At 40.2% G+C, this 14,762-nt stretch overlaps 1 protein-coding gene across 5 annotated transcripts in view; it reads right to left on the bottom strand.

Annotated features, from left to right (window-relative positions):
• Positions 1–14,762, bottom strand: part of rnf130 (ring finger protein 130) — a 40,127-nt gene that overhangs the window by 13,431 nt on the left and 11,934 nt on the right. For all 5 annotated transcript variants that reach the window (XR_003743040.1, XM_028960622.1, XM_028960624.1 and 2 more), the window contains exons 4-5: positions 11,732–11,982; positions 8,845–8,916 (exon numbers count right to left, since the gene is read on the bottom strand). Coding sequence is in view for 4 of the 5 variants with exons in the window: in XM_028960622.1 (XP_028816455.1) it covers positions 8,845–8,916; positions 11,732–11,982 (323 nt within the window). In the remaining variant the exon portion in view is untranslated. The remainder of the gene's footprint in view (positions 1–8,844; positions 8,917–11,731; positions 11,983–14,762) is intronic.

The raw sequence follows: 14,762 nt of genomic DNA, 5'->3' as shown, positions 1-14,762 counted from the left end.
CTGGCAGACCCCAGTGAAGAGACAAGCAGATACATCCTGGTTCATGACAACTGCTTTACAAGGACAAAACATAAAACAAACCAGAGGGTCACCACAGCCACCACCACCGTTACAACTACAGCTTCAGGGATCTTCAAATGGACCAGTAACATCATTACGGACACGTAATCTAGACCATGACACTGAATACATCCTGGACTTCTCCAACCCTACAACTGTAGGACTCATTATATCATATCCAACCCTGCACTGACACCATTTGCAGGCTCACTCTACCCTGGAAGGGGGTCCCTCTCTGTATCACTCCTTCCCAAGGTTTCTTTTTTTTCTCTCTCCTAGAGTTTTTTTTTTGTGTGGAGTTTTTCCTTGTGTGCAGAAATGTCAAGTGTGGGGGGTGTCAACTGTAGGGCCTGTCATAGCCCATTGAGACATACTGTATGTGATTTTGGGCTATATAAGAAATAAATGTTGTTGTTGTTGATTGTAAGACTGGGGTGATGTGGTCAAATTTCCTGGTTCTAGTTAGAACTCTGGCTGCAGCATTCTGAATTTACTCATGCGCCTACTAGAGCATCCAGACAGTAGTGCGTTGCAGTAATCGAACCTTGATGTAATAAATGCATGGACCAACTTTTCTGCATCATGCATTGAAATAATATTTCTTATTTTCACAATATTTCTAAGGTGAAAGAATGCTATCCTAGGGATATTATCTACAAGCGAATTGAATGAGAGACCTGCATTGATGAGGACACCTAGATCCTTTACTTCAGTACTTGGTGAGATAGAAAGGCTATCCAGAGTTATGATGTAGTCAGCCAGCTTATGTCTGGATACTTGAGACCCAAGCACGAGAGCCTCTGTCTTATCAGGGTTTAACAGAAGAAAGTTGGTAAGCATCTAATGTCCTTCAGACAATTCTCTATTCTGTTTCAATAGTCTATTCTCATCTGGCATTACTGATAAGATACAACTGTGTGTTGTCAGTGTAGCAATGAAAGCTGTCTGTGAATGATGTGAATAACATGTATAAGGAAAATTGTAACGGATCTAGGACAGAGCCTTGTGGAACACCAAACTCTACTTTACTACATGAAGACAAATCACCATTGATGTCCGCAAACTGATGCGGTCTGGTCAGATATGATCTGAACCATACAAGGGCTGTTCCCTTAATCCCAACAACATTCTCTAACCTGGAAAGGAGAATAGTGTGATCAATAGTGTCAAACACTGCACTCAGATCAGCGAGATGCGTCCCTGATCAGGGGCCAACAGCCGGACATTAACCACTTTAACCAGCGCTGTCTCAGTGCCATGATGAGGTCTAAATCCCAACTGATATACTTCATGTATATTGTTGCTGTCTAGGTAATTTCTAAAATTTTTTATATAAATGTTGTAAGGTTGGATATCGATCTATAATTTGAAAGCTGACTATGATCAAGATCAGGCTTTTTAATCAGGGGTCCAATAACTGCTACCTTGAACGAACTTGGTACTTGGCTGGTGCTAAGCGACGAATGAATAATTTTAAGGATAGAATTTATTACATTGGGTGCTACTTGTTAAAGGAAACTTGTAGGAAGCGGATCCAATGTGCAAGTTCATTCATTTGGGGACAAGATTAGATTAATTAATTCATGATCTTTAAGAAGGTTGAAGCGTTATAATCGGTGGTCTGCTATTTGAAGATTATTTTCCATATTAATATTGACTAGGGCTGCACAATATTGGGAAAATATGTGATATTGTTGTTGAATATTGCGATAACGATATTTCTTGCGATATAACATTTCCCTAGAGAAATGCTTTTTAAATTATTATTAGCTATAAAAACATTTATCTATGTAATGATCATTCTAAAATAAACATGTAATATATTCATCTGGTCTAATTAAATCTAATTCAGGCTAAAAAGAAACATTTTGTCAAGGAAGTTGCAAATATTTAGACTTCAAAACATTATGAATGACTTACAACCCTCAGCAGATAGTCTGATTTCTGGTTTGCTGTTACCATAGAACTGCCAACACAATATGAATTGCTTTCAATAGTGAAGTGCTTTGGGATAGTGAAGTGTCCATCGAATGCCTACTACAGAATTCGGCTGGAAGTAGTCGGTCATCCGGGTACTTCTCGTCTACTGTTTTTCGAATACTGAACATGAATTCACCGCTCAGCTCGTCCAGTTCCAGCCCGGTGTCGGTGTCCAGTCCGCACGCGCAGTACAGTGGAAGTACAACGCATACTACTCGCCTCGCATACTGTTTTTCTCATTCAATATGTAGTGTGTCGGCCATGAGCTGGGACCAGCATGCCTTGTGGGTGAATAGTTAACTATGTTACGGGTAAATGTGTTCTGTTGGGGTTCGGGATGTGTGTGATATGGGGCTTTAATTTAGCGTGTGCAAGGGGAGAAACTTTACACCGGGACGTAGTTGTGTAGGTCACTACTTTGATGATATTGAGTGGTAGTATCTGTTTCTGTCTTATTCCTGGTTACCTTGGCTATAATTTTAACAGGAATCTGGGATTATTTTTGTTCTTGTCTACTAACAAGGAGAGATCCATCAATTGAGCTGCACTAAGAGCCTTCCTATAGTTAAGGAGGCTCTCCTGCCATGCTATTCGGAATATGTTCAATTTACTCTGACGCCATTTCTGTTCTAATTTCTGGGCGGTATTCTTAAGCAATCGCGTGCGATCATTATACCAAGGTATTAAATTCTTATCTCTTTCCATCTTACTTTTGAGGGGACATTTTCTAACCTACGACACAGTGTTAATTCTAGAAATTTGGTCGCTTGGTCGAGTTCAGCGGGGTCTGTCGGTGAGTTGATCAGCGTTGATAACAACAGCAACAACATTTATTTCTTATACAGCCCAAAATCTCACACAGTGTGTCTCAATGGGCTTTGACAAGCCCCACAGTCGACACCCCCCACACTTGACCCTTCTGCACACAAGGAAAAACTCAACACAAAGAAAAAAAGAAAAAAGAAAGGAAGAAACCTTGGAAAGGAGTGATACAGAGAGGGACCACCTTCCAGCCTGCAAATAGTGTCAGTGCAGGGTTGGTGATGATTTGTACAATAGAAAGGAAAGAATGAAAACATAATAATAAGTCCTACAGTTGTAAGGTTGGAGAAGTCCAGGATGTAGTCCAGTGTCATGGTCTACATTACATGTCCATTATGGTGTTACTGGTCCACTTGAAGATCCCTGAAGCTGTAGTTGTTACGGTGGTGGTGGCTGTGGTGACCCTCTGGTTCATTTCATGCTATGTCCTCGTTTAGCAGTTGTCAGGAACCAGGATTTATCTGCTGGTCTCTTCACTGGGGATAAATCTGGTAGGATATTAATAAACCTCTGCTCTATACTTGATGTAATTGCCCGTTTGTCTCCATAATGAGGGGAGTTTAGTTTATTGTGTCTAAGACATATTTGAAATGTGATAAGAATATAATCTGAGATTATATTATATTCAGATTGCAGAAGAATGACTATGTCTTCTATATTTAAACTGAAGGTCAGTACAAGATTGAGCGTGTGACAACCTTCATGAGTAGGTCCTATTATTTTTTTTTTAACTCCAACTGAGTCTAGTATAGACAGGAATGCTGTTCTAATGTATCACAGTGGATGTTAAAGTCACTGAAAATTAGGGTTTTATCCAGATACACCCAGGTTGGAAACAAAGTCTGTAAATTCACTAAGAAACTCTGAGTACTCGGTGTCAAGACTACTGCCACCTTTAAGAAGCAGTTGAAAACCCACTTGTTTAAAAGTATTTCAGACGACTCCAACACTAAAACACACAATAACAGAATTGTAAGTCGCTTTGGATAAGCATCTGCAAAGTAAAGTAAGGTAAAGGAGTAAGGTCCAGGGGGTCTATAAATAATACTACATCAGCAACATGTAATTATGTACCTGACTGATTTTCACACATATAAACTTGTCTAGAAAAGTGTAAGTGAACATATATCTTATTATATGTCCAGGAATAAACAGTTATAAATGTTGTTAATGAAACGAATGAAAATCGTTGTGAAGTGAAGAGAAGTGATTGTCATTGTGATACACAGCACAGCACATGGTGCACACAACATAATGTGGCCTCTGCTTTTACCCAATCACCCTTAGTGAGCAGCCATGGCAGGCACCCGTGGAGCAGTGTATGGGGACAGTGCATTGTTCAGTGACACCTTGGCAGATCGGGATTCGAACTGGCAACCTTCTGATTACGGGGCCGCATCCTTAATAACTAAGCCACCACTGCAAGAGGATCACCAAAATGATTAATTCTGGGGTATATGCAAATTGCCATAAAACAGAAGCAGCAAAGTTTGTGAAAAACAGTATTTGTGTCATTCTCAAAACTTTTGGCCATGACTGTACATTAAATAATATATCTCCTAAAAACACACAAAGCATAGCCAGTGGTCAGAATTGTATCTAAAAATGCTGAGGAGTTTTGTGTTGGTTAGATGACCAGTTAATCCCCAGTTTGTTGACCAACTGGTCACCATTGGCAGTGGTGAGGCAGTGGTGGCCTAGCGGTTAAGGAAGCATGGGTTACATGCATGGGTTACATGCAGAGGACAAATTTCACTGCTGTGCTGCTGTGTATCACATGTGACAATCACTTCACTTTACATTGTCAAGACAATCAACACAATTGACTTTAAGAGTTGATAGATGAGAGCAAGAGGATAGTGCATAACAATAAGCACATGATGGGGAAAAAAGCAAAAGGTTAAAAAAGGTGGGAGAAGAGCAGAGAATGATAGGTTGAGGAAGCAAATCAATGGAGTGCTATTTATGGCCTAAGGTGGATATCAATCTCTGCTGACGGAGGGATGTGGCACAGGAGGAAGGAGATCCTGGTCCCCACCATGATGCTGGCTAAAAACAACCTTCAATTAAGTTCTAATTTAAATGTTGTGAGTGGAGCTGAAGAGGAGAATTCATAATCGACATGCAATATGACTTGAATTGGGCCCAAAATATCACAGTATATAAACACAGTGACGTGTTCCTGGAAGTTCCAAGCACTGAGTTACCCTTTTCAAATGAATGGTACGTCAATAAATGAATGAGTCACTAGAAAAACTAATTTTAATACGTAGAAAAAGAATGAACATGTGTTCATTCATAATTTTGATGCCTTCAGTGAGAATATACCAATGTAAATGGTCATAAAGAAAACACATTGAATGAGAAGGTAGGTCCAAACTTTTGGCCTGTAATGTACTTTTTCACAGCATTTTATGTAGCAATGTATTTATGTATTCTAATACTTGGTAAAGCCCATTGAGTCAATTTTTGTCATATGAGCTTCACCTGTAACCAATTATGGATCAGTTAGGTCTCAGGTGTGTATAAAAAGAACCCCAGTACACTAGATCTTCACATCAACTGCAACTAGACCTATGCAAACATGCCTATGATTCACCCTGAGACTAAAGTGTTGATTATCAAGAGGCTGAAGACCAGATCCACTGCTGATGTGGCAGACACCTTCAATATGTCTCAGCGTCAATACAGAGTATAAAAAAAAACGATTTGAAGAAACTGGAGACGTTTTTGACAAGCCCAGGTCAGGCAGACCCCGCAAGACAACTACACGAGAGGTCTGTTTGTTGGCTTGAAAATACAAGGCCAGCTCATTTTCCACTGCAGCAGATCGCCACAAGACCTGGTCACCTGATGTCCCTGTGTCAACCAGAACTGTTTGTCGGATTCTGTCTCAAATTGGCATCCATGGTCAAATCGGTGCCCAGAAGCCAGCACTAAACAAAAGACAATTGAAAAACCGTAAGCATTTGCCAAGGCCCACAGCCTGCTAAAAGGATGGAAAAATGGCAGAAGGTGGATTTTTCAAATGAATCTTCTGTTGAATTACACCACAGTTGCCACAAATATTGCAAGACACCTACTAGAGCCCGCATGGATCCGATATTTACCCAGAAAACAGTGATGTTTGGTGGTGGAAAAATCATGGTATGTGCTTACATCCAATTTGGGGGTGTGTGAGAGATCAGCAGGGTGGTAGTCTGAAATACCTAGAAATCTTAGCTACCTTTTATATTCACAACCATAAAGAGACCAAATTCTGCAGCAGGATGGTGCGCTATCATATACTTCCATCTCCACATCAAAGTTCCTCAAGGCGAAGAAGATCAAGATGCTCCAGGATTGGCCAGCCCAGTAACCAGAAATTAACATAATTGAGCATGTGTGGGGTAGGATGAAAGAGGAAGCATGGAAAATGAAACCAAAGAATATTGGTGAACTCTGAGAGGCATGCAAGACTGCTTTCTTTGCTATTCCTGATGACTTCATCAATACATTGTATGAATCCTTGCCAAACCGCATGGATGTACTCCTTAAAGCTCATGGAAGTGATATTTGGATCTCACAACACCACTACATAATTTGCTGACATATTTTTGTATTTGCAGTAAATTTGTTAAATTTCTGTCTGACCTTTCTGTCTGACCTTTTTTTTCAGTGAAACTAGTTAATTTCAATGCATTAAACATCATTTGGTAGGGTTTAGCTTTTCATACACCAATTGATAAATAAAAAGTCAGGTTAATAGCAGATGTTTCTACAAAACTGATAACAGACACAAAAAAGACTGTATAACAGCTCCATGTGTAATGGCAGAAGCAGTCCTCCTCCTGCACAGATGCTATTTCTGTCATTGCTATCCAACTCATCCCACCTCTCTCAGCAGTGGTCAAGGTCGTGGCATGCCACATGGTGTCCTGTTTCTAATGGGCTTCGTCTCAGCGGTCGATGCATCACAACACACTCGTCTCAAAGGAGTGCCAGGGATAGGGCTCCTCCTCCATCGACCTCTGGACCTGGCTCAGTTTCAACAAGCCATTTATCTCCCCTTTAATCCCTTCACCTTCAACAATGCCTCAACCAAATATCAAAAATTTTCCCATAAAATTCACCCTATTGTTCCAGATGCCAAGAGAGAGCTATCCCTGATTGAGAGAATGGCTAGAAGAACCCATTAGAACCATTTGTATGAATAAATGATTTATGCTTTTATATGTATTTGACATTTTGACCATGCTTAAACTTAACAAGCCTCAAGTGACAACATTCACTCACTCCCTTGCCCTCCCTATCCTCTCTGTCCTGCAGCGCTCAATCATTCCTGCGCTGACTTTCTGGGATCTGCAATTTCTTGCAGAGTCCTCCAATGTTTTATTCATGCCTGGTCCTTGCCGATTGTCCTTGACCAGCCCTATCACACCCTCCTGATCTGCTGAGACACAACACAACCCACTCATCTCAAAGGAGTGGACCTACAAAGGAGTGCTCACAGACATGGCAAGGCTTTGACCAAAAAGAAAAATCCTATCTCTCAGATAGCATGCAGAAAAAAAAATGAAAATATTAATAAACTAGGCTAAAAATTAGTGCTGCACGATTAATCTAATCGCAATGTCATTCTGTGCGATTACATGAACGCAAAAAGCTGCGTATTAAATGATTAGTACATGGATTGGATTGGAAAAATATCCGATCCATTCTCTCAAAGTTTGCAAGCTGACTGAAGTCTCACTTCAGTCGAATGTGACGTGTTTGGTCACATGACTTTCGATTCGGAGACATATGGTTAGACGCCGCATGAAATGCATAAAAATGCCTTATTCTTGTGCTGCTTGGGGTTGTACAAACTGCTGTATGCTCCAACCCAGATCCCGGGGGATTACATTTCATAGGTAAGGCTGGACAATTGTTTTGAATATATTTGGCCATTATAAAATCCCATTTTATAAGTCTTAACCTTAGCTAAGATAGGCTAAGCTATGCATTCCTGTGTTCAAGTCAGCCTCCAAACAACGTTTTGGCTAAACGTAGGCATTAACTATTTAGACTGTTCTTAGCTGTTTAGTTAACTTTTCTCAAACTTTGAAGGTTTCTTAAAGAATTTCACCTCAGTTTACAAATCTTAACCTTAGCTAAGCTAGCAAAGCTATGCATCCCTGTGTCCGCCTCCAAACAACAACAAAGTGAAGTGATTGTCACATGTGATACACAGCAGCACAGCACACGGTGCACACAGTGAAATTTGTCCTCTGCATTTAACCCATCACCCTGAGTGAGCAGTGGGCAGCCATGACAGGCGCCCGGGGAGCAGTGTGTGGGGATGGTGCTTTGCTCAGTGACACCTCAGTGGCACCTTGGCAGATCGGGATTCGAACTGGCAACCTTCTGATTACGGGGCCGCTTCCTTAACCGCTAGGCCACCACTGCCCCAAAACAACGTTTTGGTTAAACATAAGAACTATAATACGGGATTTTATAATGGCCAAATATAATCAAAACAGTTGCTTAGCCTTACCAGGCTTTATGTAAATGTAATGTAAAAGAGTTTTTGTGATTTATTTAATTTTGTACAATATATTATTTTTAAAGCACTGGGCATTTCAGGTTGTTATAAGTAGTTTGTATGTTTCACTTTGAAATTAAACATTTCACTATAAGTATGCAACTTTTCATTGAAATACAAGCAAGTGTCCTTTATCATATCACAATCGCATATCGCAATATTGATCTCAATAATCGCAATATGTATTTTTCCCCAAATCGTGCAGCCCTACTAAAAATGCAGGTTAACATTTATAGTGTAAGTGCACTATTTAATTTTTCTGAATGCCCAGGAGATTACCATATTCTAAATATTAAGTAATTCTGACAGGAAATTTCTCAAGCCTCAATATTACTAAAGTTTGGCTAAAAATCATGTCATATTCTACAACACCCATTTTAATTTTAGATATGAGCTCAGTTGATACGGTTGACCCTTACCTTGTCTCCTCTCTTCACTGTTCTGGTGGTCAGCTTCCCAATGGCCTTCTTGGCTGCATCACCAAGTCTTCTCTGCAAAAAATAAAGTGTGAATATTCGGACTGTCAACTGCTCAAACAAATAAACAAAACAACTAAAATCATAAAAATAATACATAAATATTAAAACTCACACAGCCATTCTCTTCATAGCCTCTTCCTACATTTATGAGATGTCCTTATCTAGAGTGCCTTAAAACTGTTACATGAACAGTCCCCATGGAGACACTCAGGGTTAACTGTCTTGCTCATGGACACAATGATAGTTAGTAGCTAGTGTCCCCACTAGGGTACTACCAGTCTTCCTTTCCACCAATCAGAGAACTTTTAGGCTCAAACATTACAACTAATTATAGCTGCATGATGAATCTAATCGCAATCGTAATCGCGATGTCAGTCTGTGCGATTACATTAACGCAAAAAGCTGCGATTTAAATGATTAGTACATGGACAGAATCGGCAACATATCACTCATTCTCTCAAAGTTTGCGAGCTGACTGAAGTCTCACTTCAGTCGAATGTGACGTGTTTGGTCACATGACTTTCGATTCGGTTCAATGGAGACCGCAGATTCGTGACTCATATAGACATATGGGTGACGCCGCATGACAAAATGCATCGTACGTCAACATCGCCGCCATATTGCGATAGGCTCTGCTGTGGAGAGAAGCATATACATGTCTATGGCGAGAAGTGCATAAAAATGCCTCACTCTTGTGCTGCTTGGGGCTGTACAAACCGCTGTACGCTCCAAACCAGATCCCGGGGGATTACATTTCATAGGTAAGGCTGGACAATTGTTTTGAATATATTTGGCCATTATAAAAGTCTTAAGTCTTATATAAGTCTTAACCTTAGTCTTAACCTTAGCTAAGCTAGGCTAAACTATGCATTCCTGTGTTCATGTCAGCCTCCAAACAACGTTTTGGCTAAACGTAGGCATTAACTATTTAGACTGTTCTTAGCTGTTTAGTTAACTTTTCTCAAACTTTGAAGGTTATCTTAAGAAATTCAGTTTACAAATCTTAACCTTAGCTAAGCTAATATTTTGTATAATATTGTATTTTGAAAGCACTGGGCATTTCAAGTTGTTATAAGTAGTTTGTATGTTTCACTTTGAAATGAAACATTTCACTATTAGTAATTTGTATGCGACTTTGGTATACAAGCAAGTTCCCTTTATTATATCGCAATCGCATATCGCAATATTGATCTCAATAATTGCAATATTTTTTTTTCTTCCCCAAATCGTGCAGCCCTACAACTAATTAATAAAAAAAAAAAAAGGTTTAAACTGTGTAAAACAAATAATTTGTACAACTGGGCTTCACCAGTTACCAAGTAATGACCTCAAACTCTTCTCGCTGGATGACAGTAGCCAAAGAGGCCAATTCCTCAATATTGACACATCGAGATACATCCCATATATGTTCTACATTGCCACATGATGACAATATCTGTGTTCACCTTATAACAGTTGTATATACTGGTAGTATGTCACTATTCTGTGGGATGAGTTAGTCGTCTGGCCCAGTCCTGATGCATAGAACGTGATTGAAACCCCAGCAGCGGCTTGAGATTATCTTTCTTCCCGGTGGGTCTCCTTTCTCTGCATGCTTCACCAGAGTTTCCTCCACTACACACCAACCCAAACCCATAACAACCTGAAGCCACAAATGTCAGAAAATGGCTGGTTTAGACATCGGTGGACTCAAGTGAGCGTGGACTGCACACAGACCATTTTTCTGCTCATAGGACAAAATCTAAAGCTGCTTTCAAACTGAATGCAGCAGCGCCACTCACAGCGGGGCTCAGCACAAGGAAGAATACATGTGGTGTTCTAAACTGGCCATGAGATGATAATTTTGTGGCATAGATCTCTGGACAACCAGAGATTGTTAGGATCAGCTTTTCCTCCATTCGCGCTTTGTTTGTGTGTTTCAAAGTGGCAGACAGAAAACTTGCCTGCTTTGATTCTATTGGTCGGCGAATGCCGCAACACGTATCATGAAACACCTACCCGGAGCAGCCCTGTACTCAGATAAAGCCGCCAAAGTCACTAACGGCACAACTTTTTTATAGATAATTTTTATGCAACCACCAGACAATCACAGAGCAACGTCATTATGATATAATTGATTATGTTCTGCAGTGCATCAATGCAGAATCATTCATGTCTGCATTGTGATGCATCAATTATATGATTGATTTAAACACCCCTAGGAACCACACAAATTTTTCAGAATGGGATGAGTCTCTGAGCAGTCCTGTGGCAAGACTGCAACTACTGATGTAACCAGATAAAAAAAAAAAGCACTAATGGTATGAATGAAAAAAAAACAACACTCAGTACCACAAACATATCCAGCTCATAAGTTCTAGATTCTGAGATGTTTAAGATGGTATTTGTAGGAATACTGAAAGTTCTAAAGGTTTCACAAACTTTCAAACACCACTGTCTATCAAGCACAACCAGTCATTTCTGCTATTTATTCTCCACCATTGAAACCAGATCCAATTTAATTTAGCTATGATTAAAGCTACAAAATAAAGAAACACACTCACAGCGATCAATCCTAATAAAGTCCCACTATGTCTGAAGTTTGTTCAGGTCTCAAGAGCTTCCTTTTAAATCTAGAGTGTTTGCCAATGTTTTTCAAGAGCATTTTAACCCCGTACTACTCCCAGGTCCAGAAAGACATTTATTCTATGTAGATCAGAATTGAGTTTTCAGGGGTTATACAAAAAATGTTCAGTGGTCACAGAACACAGAATGTTGAGTGGTGACAGAAGTGAGAAGTAAAAATTAACAAAGAAAAAAAAATAACAAAAGAGAAAGAGCTCTAGACCTGGCTACGGTCGCGTGCGTTGGTGTTCCGGATCTTCTGGATGAAGAAGAAGATGAGCCAGGCAGATGAGATGATCATGAGGACGATGAAGGATATGGACACGAAGACCAGCGAGCCACGGTTGATGGCCCTGGGGGGGCCACGTGAGCCCACCGTCACAGACACCAGCACGGTCAGGTTACGATCCAGAAGGCCCAAGAGTTCCTTACCATAGGACTCAGTAATCATGACTGCAACTGTGTCTCCAGTGCCTGAGAATGCAATGAAGAACAAGAAGCCATTAGTGAACGCACATAAACACACACGCCTTTGTGGTACTGAACAAGAAGCCATTAGTGAACACACATCTTTGGTAAATTTAGGGTAGCATAAGTATTTAGTAGCATCTGTATTTAATAGTAATTTTAAAGTAATTTTAAAAGAAGATCTCAAAACCCAAACACTGATTAAAAGTGGACAATTACACTAAATCTACCCCTTTTTTTATAACTGTCAAATTATCGCAAATTATCCACACAACATCAAATTTAGCAGTTATTTCGGTTTATTAAGGTACAAGGTCATGAGTATTCAATAAAACCAATCTCATTGTGCATAGTTTCTAGAATCATGCGTTCTAGCCAAGTACTGCATCATCCAACTCAGTGTAGAGTTCACCTCAACCTGCCTAGGACTGTGACCCATTTAACTCAGGTCTACTGGCATGCAGCGGCAGAGCATGGACTGCACTACAGAAGACCTGAGATGAACACTGGATGTACTGAAGGGGGTTCAATTTGAACAGGTTCACATTGACAATCTGCTACTGCTCGCGCCCTTCAGTCACCAAGGCAACAATTCAGTTTGGCTCATATAACATAAATTAAGGAACACTGACGTGTGGGTGAAGGCCCTTGCTCAGGGGTCTGTAAGTTGATTTGAGGTGGGTAAGGTTGCAGTTTCAGTAACAACGTGCAAGTGACGTTTAGACAGGCAGTCTCATCTTTTAATTTATTTGATTATTTTCTTTTAAAATATCACCAGATTGCGCAATGGAAAACAGCAAGGTCAGCCAAGACAGAGATGTGAGGGGAATGGCGCAATCAATTTCAGTGAATCAGAGCTCAGTCGCGGTCAGTGTTCATATCAACACTCCTTATTCACTGTCTGGCATAACGTTTTTTCCTGGTACGAGGCAACAGCCGTAAATATCACTGACAGAAATTGATCTGATCAAGGCAGCACTGCGGTGAAACTATATACTGTCTTTTACTGACTAAGATATAGCTGAAATGACAATAAAGTTCACTTGAACTTGAACACACAACCAGACATCGGAGCCAACAAGAGAGAACATCGGGGAATTTTTGCAAATTAATGATTGCATACTAAACCCTGAGGTACAGTAAAAAACAAAAAAACAAACAAAAAAAAAAAACATGGTTAATCAAGTTGTTGCTATGACCTGCTTTTCTGAAGAGTCTGTCTTTAACAGATATATATAGACATTGGAATTACAGTCCCAATCACAATAGGCTGTCCACAGTAACAATGACACTGTGACATTTCCATTTAAAGCATTTGGCAGACACCCTTATCCAGAGCGACGTCCAACGTGCTTCCATGTTACAATCAATGAAGTGATCAATTCTGGTTCACTAGGACTCCCAACAATCTTTTTATTCACCGTGTTGTAGATTCTATACATAAGTAAGACATTAAGAAGGTTATAAATATATATCTAAATATTCTCAGAAGAGGAACGTCTTGAGCCACCGTTTGAAATTGCTCAGTGACTGAGCTGTTCTGACCTCAAGAGGAAGTTCACTCCACCACCGAGGGGCCAAGACGGAGAAGAGTCTAGATGAATGTCTTCCTTTTACCTTCAGAGATGGAGGGACCAGGCGAGCAGTACTGGATACTCTGCATATACGAGGTGCAGTGCGAGGTATAATAAGGGCTGTGAGGTAGGATTGTGCTACTCCATGTTTGGCTTTGTAGGCCAGCATCAGTATTTTGAATCTGATGCGTGCAGCTACTGGGAGCCAGTGGAGGAAACGTAGCAGAGGGGTGGTGTGGGAGAATTTGGGAAGGTTGAAGATCAGTCGTGCTGCTGCATTTTGTATCAGTTGTAGTGGTCGGATGGTACATAGAGGTAGACCAGCTAGAAGGGAGTTACAGTAGTCCAGTCGTGAGATTACTGAACCAGTAGATGGGTGGCCTGTGTTGATAGATAAGGACTGATTCATCTGATACAAATTGTTCTGGTTGACACAGGGACATCAGGTGACCAGAAAAATGGGCTGGCCTTGGATTCTCGAGCAAACAAACGATCCTCTCAAGCAGTTGTCTTGCGGGGTCCGCCTGATGTGGGCTTGCCAAAAATGTCTCCAGCCTCTTCAAAAAAATTTTTATCCTCTGTGTTTGACGCTGAGACACATTGAAGGTGTCTGCCACATCAGCAGTGGATCTGGTCTTCAGCCTCTTGATAATCAACACTTTAGTCTCAGGGTGAATCTTAGGCATGTTTGCAGAGGTCTAGTTGCAGTTGCTGTGAAGGTCTAGTGTACTGGGCTTCTTTTTATACACACCTGAGACCTAATTGATCCATTATTAGTCACAGGTGAAGCTCATATGACAATGTGACAACACTTATGCAAAAAAAAAATTTTAAATTAGAATACTTGGACAGTTTCGTTTTGCACGGAAACATTATTACAAAAGCTGTTGGGAATAGGGGAATGTTGGGAATGTTCTTGTAAAAAAAATCTTGATTAGAAATATATTTCAGCGGCACTTGAGGTAAATTTGTACATAAACAACAAGACTTTTGTCAGGGACTGTACTCCTTTATGGAAAAAAATATTATATTATTATATTACTCCTCTACGGCAAAGATACCATCAGTAACCCAGTAAGAATTGAATTTAAAGTGACAATTTACAAGATTCTGAAGTACATCCTTAATAATTTCAGTTTATGGTCATATTATGGCTAATGTTTCTCAGATCCTTACACTTGCTACAAACTTCCAAAACATCAATGTCATACG

The sequence above is a fragment of the Denticeps clupeoides genome, chromosome 18 (assembly GCF_900700375.1).
Source record: "Denticeps clupeoides chromosome 18, fDenClu1.1, whole genome shotgun sequence".
NCBI lineage: Eukaryota > Metazoa > Chordata > Actinopteri > Clupeiformes > Denticipitidae > Denticeps > Denticeps clupeoides.
The sequence above is the reverse complement of the archived record's forward strand: the minus strand, read 5'-3'. Positions and strand labels throughout refer to the sequence as shown.